The sequence below is a fragment of the Accipiter gentilis genome, chromosome 5 (genome assembly GCF_929443795.1).
Source record: "Accipiter gentilis chromosome 5, bAccGen1.1, whole genome shotgun sequence".
Classification (NCBI taxonomy): Eukaryota; Metazoa; Chordata; class Aves; order Accipitriformes; family Accipitridae; genus Astur; species Astur gentilis.
This window is the reverse complement of record NC_064884.1, coordinates 1,360,621-1,382,963: the sequence shown is the minus strand read 5'-3', so window position 1 is coordinate 1,382,963 and position 22,343 is coordinate 1,360,621. Positions and strand designations below refer to the sequence as shown.

The 22,343-nt window shown below is 48.8% G+C and overlaps 1 protein-coding gene across 5 annotated transcripts in view; it reads right to left on the bottom strand.

The window, feature by feature from the left end:
- Positions 1 to 1,738: 1,738 nt before the first annotated feature.
- Positions 1,739 to 22,343, bottom strand: part of B3GAT1 (beta-1,3-glucuronyltransferase 1) — a 37,498-nt gene continuing 16,893 nt past the window's right edge. Inside the window, exons 2-7 of one of the 5 annotated variants that reach the window (XM_049801184.1) lie at positions 17,459 to 17,594; positions 17,174 to 17,320; positions 13,678 to 14,186; positions 10,727 to 11,023; positions 3,748 to 3,866; positions 1,739 to 2,504 (exon numbers count right to left, since the gene is read on the bottom strand). In XM_049801184.1, coding sequence (XP_049657141.1) covers positions 3,780 to 3,866; positions 10,727 to 11,023; positions 13,678 to 14,186; positions 17,174 to 17,285 — 1,005 coding nt within the window. In that variant the 5' untranslated portion in view covers positions 17,286 to 17,320; positions 17,459 to 17,594 and the 3' untranslated portion in view covers positions 1,739 to 2,504; positions 3,748 to 3,779. The remainder of the gene's footprint in view (positions 2,505 to 3,747; positions 3,867 to 10,726; positions 11,024 to 13,677; positions 14,187 to 17,173; positions 17,321 to 17,458; positions 17,595 to 22,343) is intronic. The other 4 variants (XM_049801182.1, XM_049801183.1, XM_049801185.1 and 1 more) reach the window with 4 other exon arrangements.

Genomic DNA, 22,343 nt, shown 5'->3' with positions numbered 1-22,343 from the left:
AGACCTTTTTGAAAGAATTAGAACAGTGGGGGTTGATCAAAGGTTTGACAACAACTATGAAGGGGGATGTAAGTTTGGTGATTTTTAAAGGGGCTGGAGGCGGGGAGAAGGGGTATGTTTGTTGTACCTCAATTTCTTCCTCAGCAAGTTTGTCAATCATCTCAAATACGGAGTCAACCAAGGTAGTAGCACCCAGGTTCCTCTTCTGCATTGCTTAGTCCTGTATCTCGCTGAGAAGCAAAATACAATTTCATCGGAGAACACCCTTTCATCAACGCTATCTCAGGTCCTTTGATGTTACAGAACAGGTAAGAGGTGACTAATGTTCTACATAGTTTTTCAACCTACCTCGAGCCGAGTGCTGAAGAAACAGAGCACTAAGCACAGGATCCCCTTTACGAGGGTGCTGCTCTATCCATCAGAAGTTAACTCTCGAACTGCTCCAGCATGGCTTTTCACGCAAGTAGCTCTGCAGTAGTATGGCATGGCCCTGAAAAAGGGGCTAGGGCTGAAGGATACATTCCAGTAGAATGGTAAATGCACCACCATCAGCTTTTAACATTCGATCCCTTGTTTTAAGCAGTTAATTTTATTTTTTAAGAGTGGAAATTCAGGTTGATGTAGGAGCACCCTTCAGAGAATCCCACAGCTAATGCTCATGAAATTAGAGCTAAACAGAACCAAGATCTGAGCCTGGATGAAGTATTACAGTGTATGGCCACAACAGTCTCATTAAAACCTACTTCCAATTATTTTAGCATGGATGAATGGAACCACATGCTGTAAACATAACTCCATCCAGGAACAGTGGTCAACTGGTGGTGGTCAACAGCTCAATGTCCAGGTGGAGATCGGTGACAAGTGGTGTCCCTCAGGGGTCCGTATTGGGACCAGTATCGTTTAATATCTTCATCAGTGACATAGACAGTGGGATCCAGTGCACCCTCAGCAAGTTTGCAGATGACACCAAGCTCAGTGGTGCGGTTGACACACCTGAGGGACACGACACCATCCAGAAGGACCTGGACAAGCTCAAGAAGTGGGCCTGTGTGAACCTCATGAGGTTCAACAAGGCCAAGGGCAAGGTCCTGCACCGGGGTCAGGGCAACCGCCAGTATCAGTACAGGCTGGGGGATGAAGGGATTGAGGGCAGCCCTGCCGAGAAGGACTTTGGGGTACTGGTGGATGAAAAGCTGGGTGTGAGCCGGCAATGTGTGCTCACAGCCCAGGTAGTCAGCCATATCCTGGGCTGCATCAAAAGAAGTGTGGCCAGGAGGGGATTCTGTCCCTCTGCACCGCTCTGGTGAGACCCCAACTGGAGTACTGCATCCAGCACCGGGGTTCTCAGCACAGGAAAGACAGGGGCCTGTTGGAGCGGGTCCAGAGGAGGACCACAAAACTGATCAGAGGGGTGGAACACCTCTCCTATGAAGAAAGGTTGAGAGGGCTCCAGGGAGACCTTATTGCAGCGTTTCAGTACTTAAAGGGGGCTTATAAGAAAGATGGGGCTTATAAGAACTTTTTAGCAGGGCCTGTTGCAATAGGACAAGGGGTAATGGTTTTAAACTAAAAGAGGGTAGATTTAGACTAGATATAAGGAAGGAATTTTTTATGATGAGGGTGGTGGAACACTGGCACAGGTTGCCCAGAGAGGTGGTAGATGTCCCATCCCTGGAAACATTCAAGGTCAGGTTGGATGGGGCTCTGAGCAACCTGATTGAGTTGAAGATGTCCCTGCTCATTACCGGGGGGGGTGGGGGGGTGGATGTGGACTAGATGACCTTTAAAGGTCCCTTCCAACCCAAACTATTCTATGATTCTATGAACATAGAGGTATATGTCAGAGTGCCCTCCAAACCATGAAACTAATGAAGGGAAAGGAGAGGGAATACAAAGAGAACAGAGATACTTAATGGGTTTGTTCTAACCTGCCTTGCTCTTCACCCTTCCCCGAAACCTTCCTGTCTTGTGCAGCGTAATAAACACTGATTAAAGTAGGTCTAAAATTAAGGGCTAAGGTGCCATCTCGGAAGGCAGCTGTCCCCTCCACGAACAGAGAGCTGCTTAGGCTGTTGCACACATAGCCACAAGGTACACGTGTCTCAGGAAAAACAAGTCACCAGGGGCCAACACACTCCCGTGGGCATTCTCACCCTCGCTTTCAGGTCCTGTAAAACAGCCCCCTCAGTCTCGACTACCATTCCAGCTGGGCCACGTCTTCAGTGCATCGTGCCCTGCATGCACTTCTCCCAAACTGAGCGTCTCGCGAGGCAGCTGGTCTTCTACTGAAGCTGACATCAGTCCTGTATTTTCTGTGCTTTTTCTCCACCTCCAGAGCGTCTGGTTCTGCTCCGAGTCCAGGAGGAAGGGCAGGGGAATCCGGGTAGTTTATGTATGCAGTGTTGCTTGTTTTCAGTATGCTAAAACTCTTGGAAGTCAGCAGAGGTCCTGGCTGGTTGTATGCTGTGGAGAGGAACCTTGCAGGCTGTGCATGAAGAAATCTTCTGCAACAGAGACACAACCAGCATGTATATTACCCTTCTGCCTCACTGCAGTTAGCTGCCACCCCTTGGAACTATCCCAAAACCCATCTCAGATTGCAGATCTGTGAGTACTGCTGCTAGGCAACTGGGTGTTGGTGAAAAGCAGTTGTGACAGCGCTGAAGAGCTATGGCCTCTCTGCAAAGCCGCTATATATAGCGCCGATAATATGCAGTGCAGACTTTCTTCTGCTGTCCTGCCAACGGGCCGCAAAGGCAGGCCACTGCAGCAGGCAGGGCTCCATCCAGTTAGCCTGAGGGAATGTGCTATAAGAGAGCTCATTACTGTTAAAAATATACCACTGCTGAGCAAATCTACCCCTTTCCTTTGCTGCTTACTTCTCTGTATTCAAGAGGAAAAGAGAACAAGCAGCAACCTTCTCTCCCTTCCAGGCCTGGTTTACACTCCATTTAAAGGGAGTAGAGCGTTTATTTTTTTTCCCCATAATAACGAAGTGCAGCAACATAGTCTGGGTGCAGATACAAGCGACTAGCCCATCCTTTAATCTAGCAAACCACCTGCAGAGTGCACTCTGGAAATACAGAAGACTAAATGCACCAGGGTGCCCAGGTAATTCAAGGTGAGAAGCCAGGGCATGAACAAATGAGCAGGATGTCAGCCATCAAAGTGCATGTTCTTTCCTCCTTTCCACTGAAGAAGACACTACATGCTCACCGTAGGTAAACAAACACCTCTTGTGGGGTTTAATCCCCACACTCCCTTGCTTGTCACTGACTTTGTGTGGCTTTGATGTGGATACAAATTAAACTCTTCCCTGAGTGAAAGCTTCTGCCTGACTTAAAAATGCTTTCACTGATACTGCTTTAGCTTTTCCTCAGGTGTTTGCAGGTGGATGAATCCGCATCCTTCACCCTTATGCTTTAGCTATATTAGTCCAGTTAAGAAGGCAATCTTCTTGCTTAGACAAGGGTTTGGTTTTTTTTAACAATGTAACTTCTGCCTAAACTCTCACTCCCTGGATTTCTCTTCTTCCCCCCCAAACCCTTTAGCAGCTTCTCTTAAAGATACAAAAAGAGAGATTAACTAATGGTCTCAAGAAGCTTTGCAGTGAGGGAAGGTCATAGATGTGACAAATAGAAATTAAAAAGCACGTTTAAAAGAGCTCTTAGCTTTTCCCTGTCATTGTCTAGTACTTTCCTTTTTTACTGTTGCTTCTCATTGCTGTTCAAAAATGTGAGCTCTTACCTGGTGTTGGTCTCCATTCAGCCTTGCCACAGTCAGATTTCCACATTGGGATCTGTGAATCCTTTCTTCCCCTCATTCACCAGCACAGGCTTTTCTGTCCTTGTATGCCAGACTAAAATCTGAAAAAGCCAACAGAAGTCATTAGCTGCACTTCTTCACTGCATTAACAAATATTCTTGCACATTAAATCAATAGTGCAATTTAACCATCTACCCTGGAACCTAATGGCGCATTCACAGCTGAAAGGAGGTTTGCATAAAACTTAATTTAGGCAGGCCTACTGCTATCCAAAATGCACAGTGCACAGAAATTACCCATTTTACAGTGTACTGTCTTGGGACATTAACCTGCTCCTTCCATGTAGTTATCAACCATCTTCCTCGAAAGGCTCATCAACCTTTTCAATGATGTAAGGCAGTTCCCTCATAACCAGAAAATCACATACGTGTTTCCTCACCGACCAAGTTCCTTACTCTGGTTCTTGGTTATCATGTTGCTACACCCTTGGCCAGCGTGGGAGTTACTTGCTAGGCTCAGAGTGGAAATGCAAATTCTTGCCACTTCAGGTCACATAGTGACTCATGCGTTAGAGGGAAGAGGCGGTTAAACTGAGTACCACCAGCTGCTCCAGTCATCACCGTTGCCTTTGGTCGTGTGAAATATTAAAATTAATTTTTCAGTGCACCTCTGAAAATCCATTTTTGGAGGGAAGACATCAGTCTGCTCCCTAATCTCACTATGACTTATTTTTCACTTCTAAATTCTTTCAAGACCCTAAAAAGACATGAGAGCGACGCTCATCTGTGAAGTACTTACTGCTACTCCAGTTCTCAGTTGCAACCTCTGCCATCTCAGAGCTGCAAGATGCAGGAGGTAGTTACAGAACACTCTCTTCCTCCCACGTGCCCTGGGCTGCACACAGCCCTTTCATAACCCAGCAAGCATTAATCTACCATATCACCTCAAAAGCCCCATCCGCATCTCCTTTGAAATGCTGGCCCCATGCTGCCATCCACTATTCTGTACCAGGTCCAATAGGTTGTATCACTTTCAACCCCCTCTCCAACTTGCTTAAAACAGAACTGAAGCTTCTACTAAAAGCTTTCCTCGGTCTTAGCAGCAAAGTTTAATACAGATCAACATCTGTGGAGGAGAACAGAAAAAAAATATAAATTGAAGAGGCGGTATAACAATTTTAGAGGGGGGAGTATTATAGGTAAATAGTTTCTATTAGCTGTGCTATATACTGCTGGCACAGACAGTTCTGGAAGCTGTTTAAAATACTCTCCCCTCACTAGACTCAATTATACTCATTGCTTTGCTCCTACAACCTGAATTGCTGGGAGCAGCTTTATCCCTTCAGAGCTACAGTTTCCCGCTTCCCTTCACCTGTTTGCATTGATATTTCCTACCTTGTGGGGGTTTCCCTCTTGTTGCTATGACAATACTCTGCACATTTAATCCAAATATCTGCAAACCATTTCATACGCAGTCCCTGCTTTTCTGAAAAATGAGGGCACGTTCTGTTTCCAAAGGATGAACAAAGCACTTTTCAAACCCTTCTGGTTAAACAGGAGCACCCCCACCTTCCCAAGAAGCTGTTTGACCAAATTTGTCTCTGATGTGAGCAGTCACCTCCTGTGCGGGGCTTAAATCTCACCTGCTAATACCAAGGCAGTAGAGACCAACTGCTGTCTGGAGTGGGTCCAAAAAACCATTTCATCACTCCCCCACAACCACTTCAGAGCCCGCTCATCAAAGTTAGCCTTTATTATAGTCCTGCTCACCCACTGCAGCAACACTGCTGCAATTACTGCGTTACTTTCCTATGAAAAGGCAAAACCAAATAGGTCTGTACAAGTGGCGCTCAGTGCTATGCAAGCATCAGTTATGGGCTCCTCATCCAACAGAATGTATAAACCTTAATGTAGTCCAGGTGCTAGAAAAATCTTGTAGCCATCTTTACCTGTTCCTGCAGGAACAGGTAAGAGTTCTTTCCACTTCTGACACATAAAAACTCAACCCTGCTGATGGCCGAGGGCTGCACTCTGCCGGGAATGGGACTCGCACTTAAGCAACTCTAACTACATACTCCATAAATAGAAGACCACAACTCTGCATGATTAGCTTTTCTTTAAACTGGATCCCACTTTTGCATTGTTACAGCCAAGTACCAAAAAGACAGTTATATTAACTAAAATGGACCAATTTTTAGAGTTTGCAGCTTGCTACAGCAGCTTCCACCATTTTTCATGCTGTGTTCTTTAAGGTGAGAGGGACATCACCATTTCGTACAGAAACACCTGCTTTTCCTCTCAGCCAATTGCTTGATTTTTTCCACAAGCGGTGTGATGTTTTATGCCTCAGGGAAGCTTTGGCTTTTGCAAAAAATACAACTTGCAAGGGAGTAAACAGTATCTCACTTTCCCTGAACAGTGGTTTCATATAGGTCACCTGAGGGAGTCTCCTTTAAAAATCTCTACTATTTCAAAACACTTCCAATCAGTTACAGCCTTGCCATTCAGAATCACAGAGCTCAAAACAGATCTAAGACATTACAAGGATTCATCTCCATAGCAGACTTCTTCATTGTCTTCTAACAGGAAATTAAAAAGCAAACAGGCAAGTCCACCTACAGTTGGAGGGGGTCACAGGATTTTAAGCACACAGGTCCTCCATGGAGGGTTTCAGTAATCGTTACGTGAAATGGAGACTACACGACATGAAGAAAAAGAGACACCAAGCTGAAACAACAGATTTGCTTCCTCCCAGCTTGTGCAAAACCAAATTTCTGCAGGCTCTCTTAAGCATTGTGGGCTCTTCTCCCAAAAGCACATCCATTGGTTCTCCCTATAACTCTTGCTTTTCTCATATGTCGAGAGAATTGTGGCCACTGCTATTAAATGAGCCAGAGCTTAAACAGTAATCTTCAACTGTGCAATTACATCAACTCAAAGATTTGTGCTTTGTGATGATGGGTATTATAGGCGGAACACAGAAGACCACAAGAGAAGAAAAGGTTACAGCGGTCTAATTTGAGCTATTGCAGCTGCAGCACAGATCGGAGGGTCTACCATGGAGCAGTGCAGGCAGACCGTGCTGCAATTCCCGAACTACTCTGATGGAAATTGCAGCTTTCAGCTGTGGTACAGGGGATGGCACTGGCACAGCAGTTCAGGTGACTAATCAGGACAAGACAAGGCCAAAAAAACCCTCTGAGTTCGGCATGTCTGTTGTAAAAATCAACAGCTCGAGCACTGATGTCTTCACTGGTGTGCGTGTGAAGCTTAAGCCACAAAGTGCCGTCACATAGCAGTCAGGATACTGAAAGCTCACCACAAACCACTGGTCACAAACCCACATGAAAGGAGGAGCCCAATCTCAGGAACAATCTAACCCCAAAGAGGACAGATCTTCTCCATCCGTACCCTGCTGCTCAGCCCCTGCAAGGCAAAGAAAATAAAGAGCTCGTGAAGCCGATTCCCCTGCCTGCTGTATGTAGCACCACAGGACAAAATCAGGAGGAAGCAAAGTACTCCTTTTCAAGCTTTCTTGCCTTAGGCTGACATTTTCCCTCTCTCCTGCCCATTCTGAGCCAGTTTTAGCTGTTTTACACCTGTGACATCGCGAAGTAGCCAGTTCTGTTCTCTTTTGCTGTGCAATTTCCTGGCTGGTCTCCTCCATAAACACAGGGACTTATTCCCCTCCCAGAGCCAGTTCCAAGACCCACCGTAGCCACAGTGTTGGTGCGGGGTTCAGGTACTGCTGGGAGAGCTCTCTTTGCTCCCCGGTCTCTAGCCTGTGTCTGATAGCAACCTGTTATAGCGACTGTGGCATTTAATAGTGCCCACAAGCACCTCTAAGGCTCAGAGACAGCCATTCCCAGCCCAGCGCAAAGCTGCCAGCCGATTCCCTTTCACAACATCCACCTAAACACTGAGCTGCTAACCCGCAGATTTAATCTCAGATTTTACTCAACCACGAGATAAGGAGAGAGGAGGAATGACTGCTTTTAGCCACCACTTCAATCCCAGTGGATTGCTACCAAGACCACCCGAGTGCATGAAAGCCTGTCTCACCCAAAGAAACGTACCTATGCCTATCTCCCTGGAGAATGACCTTGCATTTTGTGGTCCGTCCTCTTGTGCCAGCCCACGCTGAGGCTTTTTCAATAGCTGGGGCCGCTCCAAGTCTCCCTCCTCTAAGGGCTCCCTGGTTGAGCACAGTGCAGCTTGTTACCTCAGGTGTTAATAGAAAATGGGGAGCAGAATATGTCCCAGTTACATCAACCTTATGGGAATACAGAATCTCAGACCACTATCCTGTGTCAACGGATTGAAGAAAGTACGGTTTGCTTTGGGGGTGTGCATGTGGAAATGCAGAAGCAGCAGAACACAGAAATACATAGCACGCTTGCGAAGCCTTGTTTCCGTACGACTCCAGTATAAACCAACCCTTCCCTCCTGCTAAGGAAGGATAATTCTCTCCTTTCTCCTTGGCAATTAATACTGACTTCCTTAATTTTCTCCTTCATTTTGGGCAGTTCCCAAATCAGAGAAAATAAGCAGAATATATGTCTTTGGCCAAAGCTTAAGCTTTTTGCAGGAGTGTGCATTTTGTGGGCTGAATTCTGATAAATATTACAAATACCAGCAGTGCACACAGGGAAGGCAGCATTTTTGGAGAACAGATGTCTATGCTTATCTTACATACTTCTCTGATCCCTCCTTAATGACTCTATCTGAGCACATCATAATTTTTAATGTAAATCTCACTGCAAAGCAGGAGTATGGTTATGCTTAACAGAAGCAAACCATAACAACTGCTTGGAGCACACTAGCACAATGAGAAAGAAGTCTGTGCTTTGAGCTTGGGGCAAGAGGACCCCAGACCGCAGCCGACTTCTGTCCTTCTCTGCTGCTTGTCTGGACTTCCCTCCTTGTCAAACGGGTGAGCAAAACAGCAATTGGGAAATGGAGGCTGCTGGCATCAGCTAAAAGCAGAAAGGCAAAGCTCAACCCGCAAAGCTGCACTCAGAGTTTGCCAGGAGCAGACAGCATTCAGTTCACAACAAGGACGCTTGTAAGATCCCCACAGCCTAGCCAAAAAAGAAATGCAGTCTGCTTCAAATCCTGGCCAGCAGTTCCTGCTTCCTCCCCATCTCTGACCTGCAGCTCTTGTGTGACAGCATCGACACAGCAGCCTGCCTGACAGCACCATTTTTTTCCTCCTGCCTGGAAACAACCCTTTCCATCCTCTCCTTCTTCCATGTGTTCCTCCACAACCATTATTTCCTATCCCCAGCCTCTTAACACAGCTTCTTTCAAACAGTTATTTACAGCAGGGACAATATACCAAAGATTGCATAGCTGGCCATGAAGCAAACACCCCTAATCTTCTGTACACCAGCCTAAAAGCAACCTGTGCATCTCCCTTGGCCTGTTGGAAACACATTTATTTCCAGCCAGTGCTTTTTTGTTAGCTAGTAGGGCACGCAGTGCCCAAGATAAGAGGTCTAATTTTAATCCAATCTCTTTTCCCACCCTTGGGAGACCATCTGTGTTATTTATCCCAGTGCTGGACAGCCATAACAACACACATGGAGATTTAAAAAATGAGGCACAGCAGGTATCACTTAATAAACAAAATTCCTTCTCCCCCTCAGCTCCTTTTCCTTATCCCCAGACTCCTTGCCGGAGCACTGCTGAACATCGAGATCCTTGTTTTAGCGTGGCTGTGGCTGGTGGAGCAGTGCAGATGGAAAGCAAAGACAAAGGTTATTACTCAAAATTTTTTCCTATCCCAAAAAGCAATGGAGGCTTGGGTCCAACTCTGGGTCTGTCGGCAGTAACAGCTCATTTGTAAAAAAAGAAAAATCCCCCTGGGACAATTAAACAACAAAACCTCCCTAAAGCAGACTGCGTGGTGCCTATTACGGACAAAGGCATGAAAGTGCTACACAGGGGTCTGTGATCTCAGAGGGACCTCCCTCCATGCCTGAGGTGCTCAGTGGACCCACTCACAAAGCTTTCAAAAGCACTTGACAGCACCTCCATTGCTGACGTGCTATGATTGATGCCTGTCACACTAACCAGCATTGTCTCATTGTGTCTCGCACGCTCCCCTGTCATTCCAGACAGATATCCATCTGTTGTCTCTCATCTTAGGCTGGGAAGTCTTTAGGGCAAGAACCATCATCGCGTTCTGAATTTCTACGTTATTTATCACATAGGGGTCCTGCTCCATGACCTGGTGGCTCCTAGGCAATGTGTACAGTCAAATAATTAGCAGTCATTTGATAGCAGTAACCCCCCCGCAGAGTGAAGCTTTATGGAAGCCTTCTAGAGCTCAGAGCAACATGCCAGGCATTAAAACATTTCTACATGATCTCTGGCACAGAAAGATCCAGGTTGTTGTGGACAACTGCAGCGATGTTGCGTAGGTGTCAAGAGGGAGAAGGCAACTTCACAGGAAGGCAGCGACTGTGTGAACAGTCTTTCCCGGCAGCCGGGAAACACCGTGGCTCGTACTCCTGGATTACAGCTCAGATGGGTTCCAGGGGGCCAAATCTCATAGGATGCTGGCTTATCACAGGAGTACCAGTACTCAAAAGCCCCCCTCAGGAATTCACGTAAACCAACCGACATACATTTCACCTATGGAATTCCCTGATCCAGGGGATTAGCAAGGCCACAGGTAAGCCCACCTTGAAAATAATAAGGATATTTTCTAGAGGTAATACAAGAAAGAGGAACAGTTACAGGGGAGAGAAGACTCCATAGTTCAAGGCCTATGGCAACCGCTAGCAGCCTGCAACCACAAAAGGTAACTGCCCTCCACACATTTTAATACATAATTGCCCATTCCCAGCTCCCTTGCAATGGGGATGTGCTCTCTTCAAACGCACAGGACAAGTGACTGAACGGACTTTCTCCTACCTCTGGATCCTTACAACCCACGTACGAGGAAGAGACCATACCTTAGTGCAATTGGCAGCTTTCGGCTCAAGGTCATTCAAGGTCACTAGTTCCCGGAGCAGGCTGCTCTCTTGGTAGCCTCCCTTCACTCCTCGCAGCTTGAAGTAAGCCTGAGATCGCTGGAGAATCAGTCTGAGGTTCACAGCAAACCCCGCCATGTCTATAGCAAAGGGGCGATGGGGGTCGAACACAGTTTTCCAGCCATAGACCTTCCCTGCAGCGTTCACTTTGGGTGACTCATAGCGCAAGCCACCGACGAAGGCTACTGGCCACACTGACACCTTTCTGGTGCTGCGCATCTGGAGGTAAGGAAAGAGAAGAGTACGGTGGGTGCGCACGGAAGGACCGGCTGCACGCGACTTCCAACACACAAACCAGCACGCCAGCAGAATGACTTCACCTTGTTCACTGTCCGGCAAGAAACAAATGCCCCTGAGCTTCAGCCCAAACCCTAGAGCTAAGAGCCTGGGTTAGGTTCGCAGGCACCCTCCGTGGCTCGGACCAAGCCGCAGAGCTCATTACTCACCTGTACAAGGATGCACATTCTGGAGCTGGAGGAGCAAAGTGCTTTGGAAGGTGGCAGCTAATAATAGCAATAGTAACGGATAGCCACGGAACCAAGCATGAGTTCAGCACTGAAAACAAAGCTGCCGATAATAAACATAACTGAGATTTAAGAGTGTTTTTTTGTCCAAAGGTCTTTAGAGCTGCTGGGCATCAGTCCTCCACATGGACAGCTGGGGAAATCAGGACACGGAGGAGGAAAGCACCTTGTCCAAGGCCACCTGGTAATGCAGGAGTGGCATATCGAGCAAGAAAGGTGCTTTCTCTGAAAGCTAAGGAGTTTGAGCTGCAATCTCAGCCTCTGAGCCTCAGTAAGGCTAAAAGCATCTTTAGAATGAGGCACTGCAGCTGTAGCCCACAACCTCAGGGACAGCTGAGATGCGCAGCCTCTCCAGAAACTCCCAGCATGGAGGACAGTGCTCTGTAGCTGCTCCTGTTACCCAGTGGAGCAATGCTGGATGCCTCTACTCCCTGCCGAGTCAACAGAAATAGATAGGAGCCATCCCGGGACGCTTCAGATGCCTGCTCTTGCCAATGCAGATGCTTTGAATGCCAGTCTGCCCACTCACCCCCCAGTGCCCTGTCCTGCTGTGCTGGCAGGCTCAGCCTCGTGTTCTGCTCTCAGCCTAGTCTCTTAGATCAGGGATCTCCCAGAGCTAATCTCATCACTGCTAATTACTGCAAACGAGACCAGAAGAGCTCTGGCACTTGCCCTTCTGCATTATACACATGCTAACGGCAGCCCCTGTCCACAGGGAGCAATAGTGCGTGTCTTCTGCATTTCGCAGCACATTTCGTTGGCTCCATGTGACCTTAATGGCAGCTACATATCAGAGAAGAGAAGCCTCTACGAGCAAAGCACAGGGGTGAATGAAGGAACCCTTTCTACTTTATTAACGTGCAGCGTCTGTCTCAAGATGCTGCCAGAGCAAGCCTCAAAGGGGACTGTGGAAGAAAGACATTGAGTCTGAATTTGCTTTCAGCTTTGAAACTGTGTACACTCCTGTGGCTATCCAAGCTCAAGTGAAAGCCATCAGGGAAGGGGAAGGGGGCATATATGGAGTGAATAAATAGGAGATCCCTGGTATGAAAACTAGCAACTGGTGGGGAAGGAGGCAATCCTCCTTTCTTGTCCCTTGCTGCAAGAGCTCGGCCTCAGGAGAGCAAGGGAACAAGTAATTTCTGAGCTGGAAGCCAGGTGAGGTACAGTGTACCTGGCGCTGTAAGACCACTGCATGCCTGCAGACAGGGAAAGGCACAGGAGTTCATTTAGAGCCCCAGTAGGAGTGGAACAAACAGCAACGGTGGGAAAGTACATGGGAATTTTCCCCGGCTCAAGCCTGATCGGACTGTCAGGACATGCTGAAATTCAGCCTGCCATCACAGCCCCTGGAGCCCCAAACTTCCAGGCTGAGATCTCAGCCCCATTGCCTACTTCCAACAGCCTGAGAGAGCATCCGTCCCCTGATGCTGCAATGAGGGAGAGCTCCAGAGGCGAGTGCTGCACATGTCTCCCGGCAGAGAGACAGCCCTCTCCAAGGCAGCGTGCAAAGGGCACCACTTTTCTGAGAGCAGAAGCAAGCACTGACAAACGCACGCTCCTCGTGTGTGCAGCAAGCCAGAGGCAACCGCACAGAGCATCTCTGAACAAGATGTCCTGCGAGCGCTATGACTGTGCTGACACCATTCAGGCGTAACTCTGAAAGGGCACTGCTACCTCGGCCGGGGATCTGTGCAGAGCAGGTGCCAGGCTCTTGACAGCTATAGTATAAATACTGGTTAAAACCAATGGACGCTCTGGGATGAGAGCAAACAAATGCAAACAGCAAGCAAGGAAGAGAAACCCCAGGGACTCCTCCAACAAGAACAAACATGAATTAACAGACAGCCAAGTGCAATACATAGGAGTGGAGGAGAAGAAAGGTGGATAACATCAGGTCAGGAATCAGCTGGAAATCTCCTCCAGGGTGGGGCATGGAAGGAGGGTGGCTAAGGTTTCTTTAGCTAGGCACGTGCTTCTGCACAGGCACGTTGGACAGCAAGTGATGTTCCAACCCTAACAGGGCTCCCCACAGGGGAAGGCAGCTCCTCATTAGCTTCCTTTACAGTAAAAACTACGTGCCTCCTGGTCACACGCCACAGGATAAACTGGGGTTCCTGCACAGGATGCCTTTGACTCTAGGAAACACACACTTTGCGGCGCAGTAACCAAGCCCCAGAGAAAACTTCAGGACAGCTGCAGTAGGACCGTTCTACAGACAAGACCTGGTCCAGAGCTCAGGAGAGGATGTACACGGCATCTGCTCAGCTCAGTACGCAGCATCTTTTCCACCCCACGTGCCTATCTGCTGTGTTCAGTCCGTTGGGAGCCCCCCCAGCAGCGTCTTACCTCCTCGAAGAGCTCCAGGCTGTAGGTGTTATCATCATCGGCAAAGTAAACAATCCCAGGCTGGCTGTTATTTTTGTTAAAGGTCTCTCTCAGCCATCTCAGGGCAAGATTCCTCTGCATGGTCCCCCGGGGGATGCGGGGATCCCTCATGTCTCCCCGCAGCTTGTAGTTGCGGGGTGTCTCCACGTTGAGGTGAGTGTAGTTAAGCCCCGTGTCCCGCAGCAGCCGGGTGATGAGAGGCGTGCGCCGCTGTGAGTCCTCCACCAGGATCCAGTGCAGGTTTGGGACGTGCAGGAGGGTATTGGCCAGGCGTGTCAGCTCTGCTTTCTGTACGGGCCGGCTGTAGGTGGGTGTAATGACGTGGATGGTGGGAAGGGTGTCTGACCACGGGGGTGGGCGGGTATAAACATATTCTGTCCTCACCACCTCCACAATGTCCCGGTCCGACAAGCAGTATTCCTTGGAGTCCAAGCCTGCAGCGAGATCACGCCGGGAATCACCACCATCATCTGAGCACGGGTATGAGAGAGAAGAAAAAGCCGCATGGACTCAGTCCTCCAATACCCCCTGACTGAGCCAGCAGGCTGCTTGCTAATAGCAGGTCACCCTCATGGTTTCAGAGGAAAGGAAGCAAGCTCAGATGGAGGGCTTAATAAATAAGTACACAAATAAATAAAGGAATCAGGGACAAACACACATGAGAAAAGGATTTCCCGCTGTTAGAAAACTGGCTCCAAACAAGGCCTGAGAGCCCTGGACAATGCTGCAGTTGAGTGCTCAGAAGCAACTTCAAAAAGCACCCAGAAGAGACGGGCTTGTACAGCAATTAGATCTAGATAAAGAAAACAGCAACATGGATTGACAGTCTGTCGTTCTTGAAGAGCTCCAGTGCTCTGGGCACCACGCTCAGCGGGACAGGATTCACGGCTCTGCACTCAGGCACTGGAGCACCTGGACTGGGAGGCAGGGAACTAACTGGTGGAAAATACCAAGTCAGTGAAGCTCCCCCAACAGCATCATCTGGCCACGATACTGCAGTACCCCACTGCTCTCCTGACAGGCTTGGGGTGGGGCACAGAGACGCAGGGAAAGACACACTTCCAATCCAGAAATGGAGAGTAGAAATTAAAGGCTGTAACTGTGGGCTTTTTCCTGCAGAGTCTTTCACCTGCCTCTGACTAACCTCTCCTCAAAAAGACCCTACCAGTCTCTGAACATAACAGCCCATTCAGTAGTGCTGATGTGAACAATGAACAGCATATATATATATATATATATATATATATAGGATACACTGATCCACACATATAAAATCCTTGCAAAGAGAGACTGGTTCATGATCAGCTCAAGGAAGAAAAAAAAAGTTCATGCACCTGTGACTTTTCCAGGGTGTGACTTTCACACTGCTGTACCACTGTAGACCCGCAGGAATACCATGGTCTACAGTTAGGAACTGGGAGAGATGAAGGGGCACCTGCATTCAGGATATAAGCCAGCTGCTCTCTAGCGGGCACATACTACTTTGAGCCACAGAGTTTGCAAAACCAGCTACTACCAGGAACTTCAGATGAGAAAGAACAGGAACAGACAGACATTAGATCTGACCCAGCAGGGTACTACCCATGTTTTTTTTCATAGCATGCTACTCTTCCAGCACCATAGACTTTGATACCAGCCCTGAACCAAATGAAGGCCTCGTACTCCGTGGCATTGACGGAGGGAGGGTGTATATCTGGTGGGGGGGACAGGGACAAGGTGTACCGCGCATGTTGGTGTCAGGCTCTATGTAAGGCAAAGCACATCAGCATCACATAGCAGAGCTCTCTGAAAGCAGAGGACACTGGAATCAATTAAAAAATAAACCTGCAAAATGCATTGGACACAGACACAAATGTAATTAGCCAGGTCGGTGGTGCTCGAGACAGTTTGCAAACCCCTGCAGGTCAAACCCTCAGCTGTAAATCCTGGCATATGTAAACACTGCTGTTCTGCGCTCGCTAGCGTAGAGATGCACATCCCTTTTTCAGCACCTGCTACCAAAGGATCTCGGAAACGCATTAAAAGAACAAAATGATTTCTCCCAAAAGCTTTCAGGTTGGTCTCTATCACCACTCATTTTCCACTGGGGGCTCAGAGAAGCAGAGGCAGAGGAATTGTCTTACCAAGGGCATCGGTAAGTTCAGGACTGAGTCAGAGCAGCGCAGTCTCTGCGCTGTAACTTCAGCCTCCGTGGCCATTCACAAGAAACAGCTCCCCGTTTTTAGGGCATTGAATATAACTGGTATACAGACAGCGTATTCTCAGTAGTCTTTCAAGTCCTGTTTTAAAGCCCAGCAGATCCCTCATCCTCTGAAACACTGTCCACCTTCCAGAGGGCACCACAGACATTTTTCTCTTAAGAACTGCCCAAAGCCTCATGGGCGGCTGTCAGTCCTCCGGGGGGGAAAGTAAAGCTGCTCAGGACAGACTCTGAACTTCTGACAATTCAAACTGCACAATCAGACTGCTCAGCAAAAGCAGTGGAGCATGGGCGCGAAAAATAAAATGAAAAGGGGAGAGAATCTCCCAGAGAAAGGGACCAGAGAGGGAAAATGAGCTGGCCTTCTTCCCCACAGACAAGCCTCCCCAAGCTGACCTGCCTGCTCTGGTGCTCAGCAGAAGGGCAGAACCAAGAACAAAGACCTCAGTAGGCAGCGTGGCTTCTTCCAGCCCCCAAGAGCTCTCACAGCCCTTGGATATTGCTGCTGTGCCAAGAGCAGGATAAAAACTAGGACCCCTCTGGCCAGAGAGGATTCCTCAGAACTTCCTTGCACTCATCTGATTTCGGCCAGGGCTCTATTTAATGCTTTGTGTGACAGGTAGCGTGGAAGCTGACTCTCCCATAGCACTGTAACTCCACCAAACAATCAGGTGACGTGCTGGCTCTTGCCTTCTCCTTCAAGTGCAAGAGCACCAGTTTGCTGCTTTCCTGAGGACACTTAAAAAGTGCTCCTCGCCTCATGTCTCCCAGAGCAGCTGTCTCAAGTGGCAGCTTTGTTTTCTCTCTTTTTTGCAGCTCTCCTGCCGGACTAACTTGTGTGCAGAATGCTGCAAAGACCAGCAGGAAGGGACTCCTCTCTTATGGATCATCACAGAACAAAGAAACGCATCCTCCTTCAGTACTCTGACTGATTCTGGGTTCAGGCCATTCTCTTGTGGCGACATAGCACCGTACCAGCTAGTAGGAAGACAATTAACTCTATCCCAGCTGAAACCAGGACAGCCATAAAGAGCTCTCCAAGTGCAGTAAGCACATCCCATGGCTTGGAGTTTGATGTCTCTGAAGAACCCCTATGAGCACTGGGCTGTTCCTACAGCAGAAGTGGGGAGGCTTCTGCATGAGCATGGACTGGGAGCTGAGATGAGCATGGCTGCCATGGAGAAATGAAATGAGAGAGGAGATGAGGACGAGGGAGGGATGCACAGACTTGGCATGGGCTGGTTTGATTTCTCTCACCCTTGTGCACTGCAAGCAGTGGAGCAATGGTGCTCTGGTGCCAGACGGTGATTAGTAGCGTCCAGGGCAGAACTATCAGCACGATAGCCAGGATGTCTCGTCTCTTCGGCATCTCCAAGACTGACTGGACCCACAGCTCCTCATTACCTGACAGTGAAAACCCCAGAGACAGAACAGCAGAGCACATGGAGAACAGAAATAAATGGGCAAGAAGGAACAAGGACAGAGAGAGAGAACGCGAGAGAGGGAGAGAGCAGCGAAGGCGACACGACTCGTAGGTCTTACCAGTGCTTACAACCCACCCATTGCAGAAGCAGGTTTGGAGGGGCCTCAGCTGCTGGGACCAGGAGCAGGAGGGCACTTCTACAGGACACTGCTGGAGCTGCCAGCAGGAACCTCAGGGACTCCTTTGGAAGGAAACCTGCAACACAGAGCAAAGGTGAGTAGGCAGAGAAAAATGCTAGGGAGCTGCTCCACAGACTTCACAGATCCTCCTCAAGAAGAGCAAATCAAACTGGGGCAGTAAGCAACAGAGCTGTGTCCCACCCCCCCCAGGGAGAGGTGACTCCTGGGTGTCCACAGCCTTGCTTTCCTTGGCATCCACTTGCCAAGCAAGGCCTTTGCTTCAGCCAAGCAGAAGTTGCTCGGTGCTGCAGAGACCATAATGACCACATTACTTGCCTGGGACACCAGCAAGTGCTCTGACCCACCAGAGCTCTCCCTCCGCCAGGCAGAGCACTCAAGCTGACTGCGCCCACGCTCCTGGGAATATAGCTCCAGCGAAGGTAGTGACCCTGTGTTTTGCCTGTCATTGTCATCTCCTCAGCTCAGGCCATCCCACTGGCATCTTTGATGCAGCCAGTTTTAACTCAGGCTTCCAATGGCCTGTTCAGGTTCATTTCTTCCATCTCGGAGGTGTTGCGACTGGAGTATATTAAACTGCCACAATAGCTTAGTTTGATTCAATACAAGCACATACAAGATTTAAGCAGACTGTATTTTATCCGAGTATCTTGGCGAGCAAAGTACATCACTTAGCAGGGACACGGATGGTGGACAGTTTGCAAACATGGGTAGCAGTTTAGTACCACTGTTCCCATGTGGGGGAATGCATTAGCCCACTGCTAAAAGGGCTGCATTGCAGATAAGGGAGAGCCCAGCGAATACTGCAGTCGAAGGCAGGGAGCAGTCTGCTCTGGGAAAAAGCACTGATCTCCCACTGCACAGCTGCTGGCTGGCTGGTCAGTCACTGACACTGCAGTGCCCTGGAAACTATCAGATCCCCTCCTTAAATCAGAGGGGAGCTCCTCAAGCCTGGGCTGTAGATACAATGCTACTTTGCAAATATTTTTCCTGAGACCCTTGGAGCTTGCTTTTTCTTGGTTGCGTGGGGCAACCATCTCTCATAGAGAGGTACAGGTTCAAATCCCTGATTAGCTTCATTTGGATTGAGTTGAATTTCCCTTGGCCATGCCTTGACCACTGGGCTGTACAGTCAGCCTCCGGCACTGAGCCCAGTGGAAGACTTGAAGTGAAATGGTTCCAAGAACCAGCGGGTTGTCCTTTTAAGGTGCAAGCAAGCGATATTCAAGTTGCTGGACAGAACCTGGCTCTTCCGAATTAGCACTTCAATCACAGAGGTAATAATTTACCAGGGAAAACAAGGGGTAGGGAAAACACAGGTTGGCCTTTGTCCTTAAAAGGGACATGTAAATGTCCCTCAACAAAAGTTCCAGTGAATCCGTTTTTTCCCACACATACAAAAGCGCAACTTGTCAAAAAATTTCCAGCCAACTCCAGCAAACAGCCAGTTCCCCACTCAGAGCTCTCTCACCAGGGAGAGACCTGTCACCTCCCATACAAAAACCTGTGCCGGAGATCACAGTGCCAGCATCTACGGAGCTGGGGACCCATCCTCCTCACGTGCACCCGCCCTCCTCCAGCACCGTGCACGGGGGCAAAGCCTCACTCAGGAGACCCTTGTCAGAGGACGAAATCAGCAGATGTGCTGGCAAACGGCATTTAAGAAGGGCAAGGGCCAAGCGGTACGGATGGAGGTTGTGGTGGGTCAGGGCAAGCTGCAGCTAGTGAGGGTGATAAGAGGGAGCTAGTCTTCTGGAAGGGTCTCCGGAGGAAATGACAACAAACTCCTAAACCAACCACCGAACACAGCTGGTTCTACAGAAAGCAGGGTTTCCTGCAGTCGAGTATGAGGAACCAGCAGGAAAAAGCTTTTCACAGCCCAAGGTTATGCTCTGTGCAGCCGGACACCCTGCAGACTTTCAAGGAAGCATCTCCCAGCAATGTGGATTTGTCCCTGGTTTTTTGAGAACTGGAGAAAGCAGCCGCATCCAAACAAAATAAACCAGGGAGGAAGAGGAGGAATGATTCCAGCAAACATAAGCCTTCTGCTGCAACCCTGTCCAGCTCTCAGAGCCAGAGAAATCCCGCTGGCCTAGCACCGCCAAAGCACACAGTGCCCTCAGGGAAGAGCATCTGGCCTCATCCTTGCTGTCCCTGCAGTTGCTGTCAGTGCCTGAACAGAGGATGCTGAGCGTTGGCATCCTTTGAATCCTCTAATACATCCAGAACATGTCCCTTGAGCATCCCTGTAGAGCAGAGCCGTAAGGGGCAGCTCTGAAAAGACTGAACACCTTGCCTACTAAAGTGCCTTAGTGAAGGCAAATGCACCAAGGAAAGGACTCTGCCACTGGAGAGGGGGTGGGAGGAAAGGACCTGCTAAAAGAGCCACTCAGAGTCAATTCACAGCATCTGGCAAACTGCCACTGTGGGCTGGCATGCATCAAATGCCCCGTTTGTCAAGGGCAGCTTCCTCCGAATACAGTGCTCTTACCTTAAAGATGCCTTTTCCTTGCCTCCTGCCAAGCTGGACTCGAATTGTCAGCATCCTCCCTTAGGACAGGCTGACCCTGGGCTTCGTATGATGGAGAATGGGCACCTTTGGGCTGGGGTGCTACTCTGATTTCCAGCCACTCAACACGGGCTCCACCGATTTGTGCCTTGGTCTCTTCGGCATCGATTCCTTTTAATTTGCTACAGAGCATTTAGCAGCTCCCTGGTCAATCATCTGTCACGTTGGTGCTCCAGCTGCCAGGGGCCAACACAGCCCACTTGTGCCCCAGCAGAGAGAGCTGTCGGCTTTGCTTTGCAGCTCTGCTCGGGCTGGCAAGCCGAGAGCTCCCGGGGACGGCGGTCCCCACTGTGGGAACGCATCCTCCCCATGTCCTTCTGGGGCTGGCCGAGCGCTGAGCCCCTTCTGCGCCATCGGCAATTGCGGGCTGCAGATGCGAATCAGATACCCCGTGCGCGGCGGCTGTAATTAACGTTCCCTTCCCTACATACAGCGCGCTCCACATGCCCAAAGGGACACAGTCCCGGTATGGATCTGAATCGCAGATGGCGATGGTCGGCTTGGGGGGGGGGGACGCGGAGCCGCAGACCGCAGCCCGACCCCGAGCTGCCCGTCGGCACCCACGGCGTGCCGCGTACTCTGATCTGCAGCAAAGACGTTTGGTCACTGTCAATTCCTGAAGCGATTGGATTTTATTGATGACCCTGAGAAGCCTGAATGAAGGACGTCGTAAGAATTCACTCGGGGCTGCTGTGAGCACTGTGAAATCTGGATCCAGGCGAAGTATGGATCCCTCTCAAAACGCTAACGCAACGGAGGGCCTTGGTGCAGGGTGATACCAGTTCTCAGCGTAACAAAGCCACGCTCCCACCTCACCGTCACATGCTAAAGCTGCAAAAGGTGAAATCCACTTTCTCCTGTGAACAACATCAGCTAGGAAATACACGGTCGCCTGCGGTTTTACGTTGCTGGTGAGAGAAGTCACAGCTTCACAGCCCAAGACAGAGGCCTTGCCCTGCATCCAAAAAAATCCCTTACTACCAAAGCCAAATGACACTTTTTGTTGCTGCTTATGGCACAAGTGAGGCTGGCCAAAAATTAGTCTGGGGAAAATTATGCTCCTCTTCATGGCATCCACTCTACCCCTGCCCCATCATAATACCACTCTCCTTTTCCCACTGAAAACGTTCAAAACAAAACCTGGCTTTGTTCAGATTGTCAATTTTAGGCTTCTGCTATCTCCTCCTCCACAGGGAAAAGAAGGAGGAGGAACAAATTTAAACATGAATTAATTAAAAGGATCAAACTCCCTTTTCCACTACAGAAAGTATACTTTCCGGTTTTCAGTTTTGAAAAATCAGGGAAAAGACACAAATCACCAGCTCAAATCTAAGCGTTTTGGGGGTTAAAATAGTTCTAAAACAAAGGTGTTTTGCATAGTTTGGAAAGACTTTCCTTGGCAGAAATGTATTTTGACATGCTGCAAGCAGAAGGGCTATGCCACATGGTGAAAGAGATTTCACATCCTCCGGCAGAGGGCAATGGTGTCAAGGCATGACAATATTAAAAGGGCACTCATCTAATAAAAAAGCTTTAATAAATCCTGGAGCCATGTGTTAGTAACGTGCTGGATTATTAAATGCTGAAAGTTCTTTTTTTAATTGGCATCACTTCTGACACTTACCATAGGAAACACTGATTTGATCTGCAATCTGGTTTATAGTGAGTTTTACCTTCTTTCTTCCTTTGGGGCTGATCAGCCCCAGCGTCATTACTCCTTGGCTTTCCCGCATTGAACAGAAGTGATTTAGAACATGTTAAACTAAAGAATTGCTTGAGTTGAATTTGTATATACACATAAGTCACTGGAGTAAAAATATTGTCTAGATGTAAGAAAAACACACACAAAAAACCCCAAACAAACATACCAAACACTTACTTGTATTACAAAACAGCCAGGAAATAACAAAGACACACAGCCAAATCCTACAACAAAAGCTCTACAAAGAAAATAAACACTCATACTTCAGGATACAAAGCATATTCTCACTAATAGCTTTTCCCCCTGGGCGAAGTACCCCCTAAAACTAAACACAGGGTTTCTTTCACCTTTGCAATAGCAACTGGTTCTGATCCCTGCTGAAAAATGATGCACAAGCCAGAGCTGGTCCCTCTGCTCAGCCCATGTCAGTCCACCGAGCACCTGGACCACAACCCCCGTGACCCAAAACCCCTTCCGAATTTACATCCAAGTTCACACGCCCGAGCCAGTCGTCTCGCACAGAAAACAACTGCGGG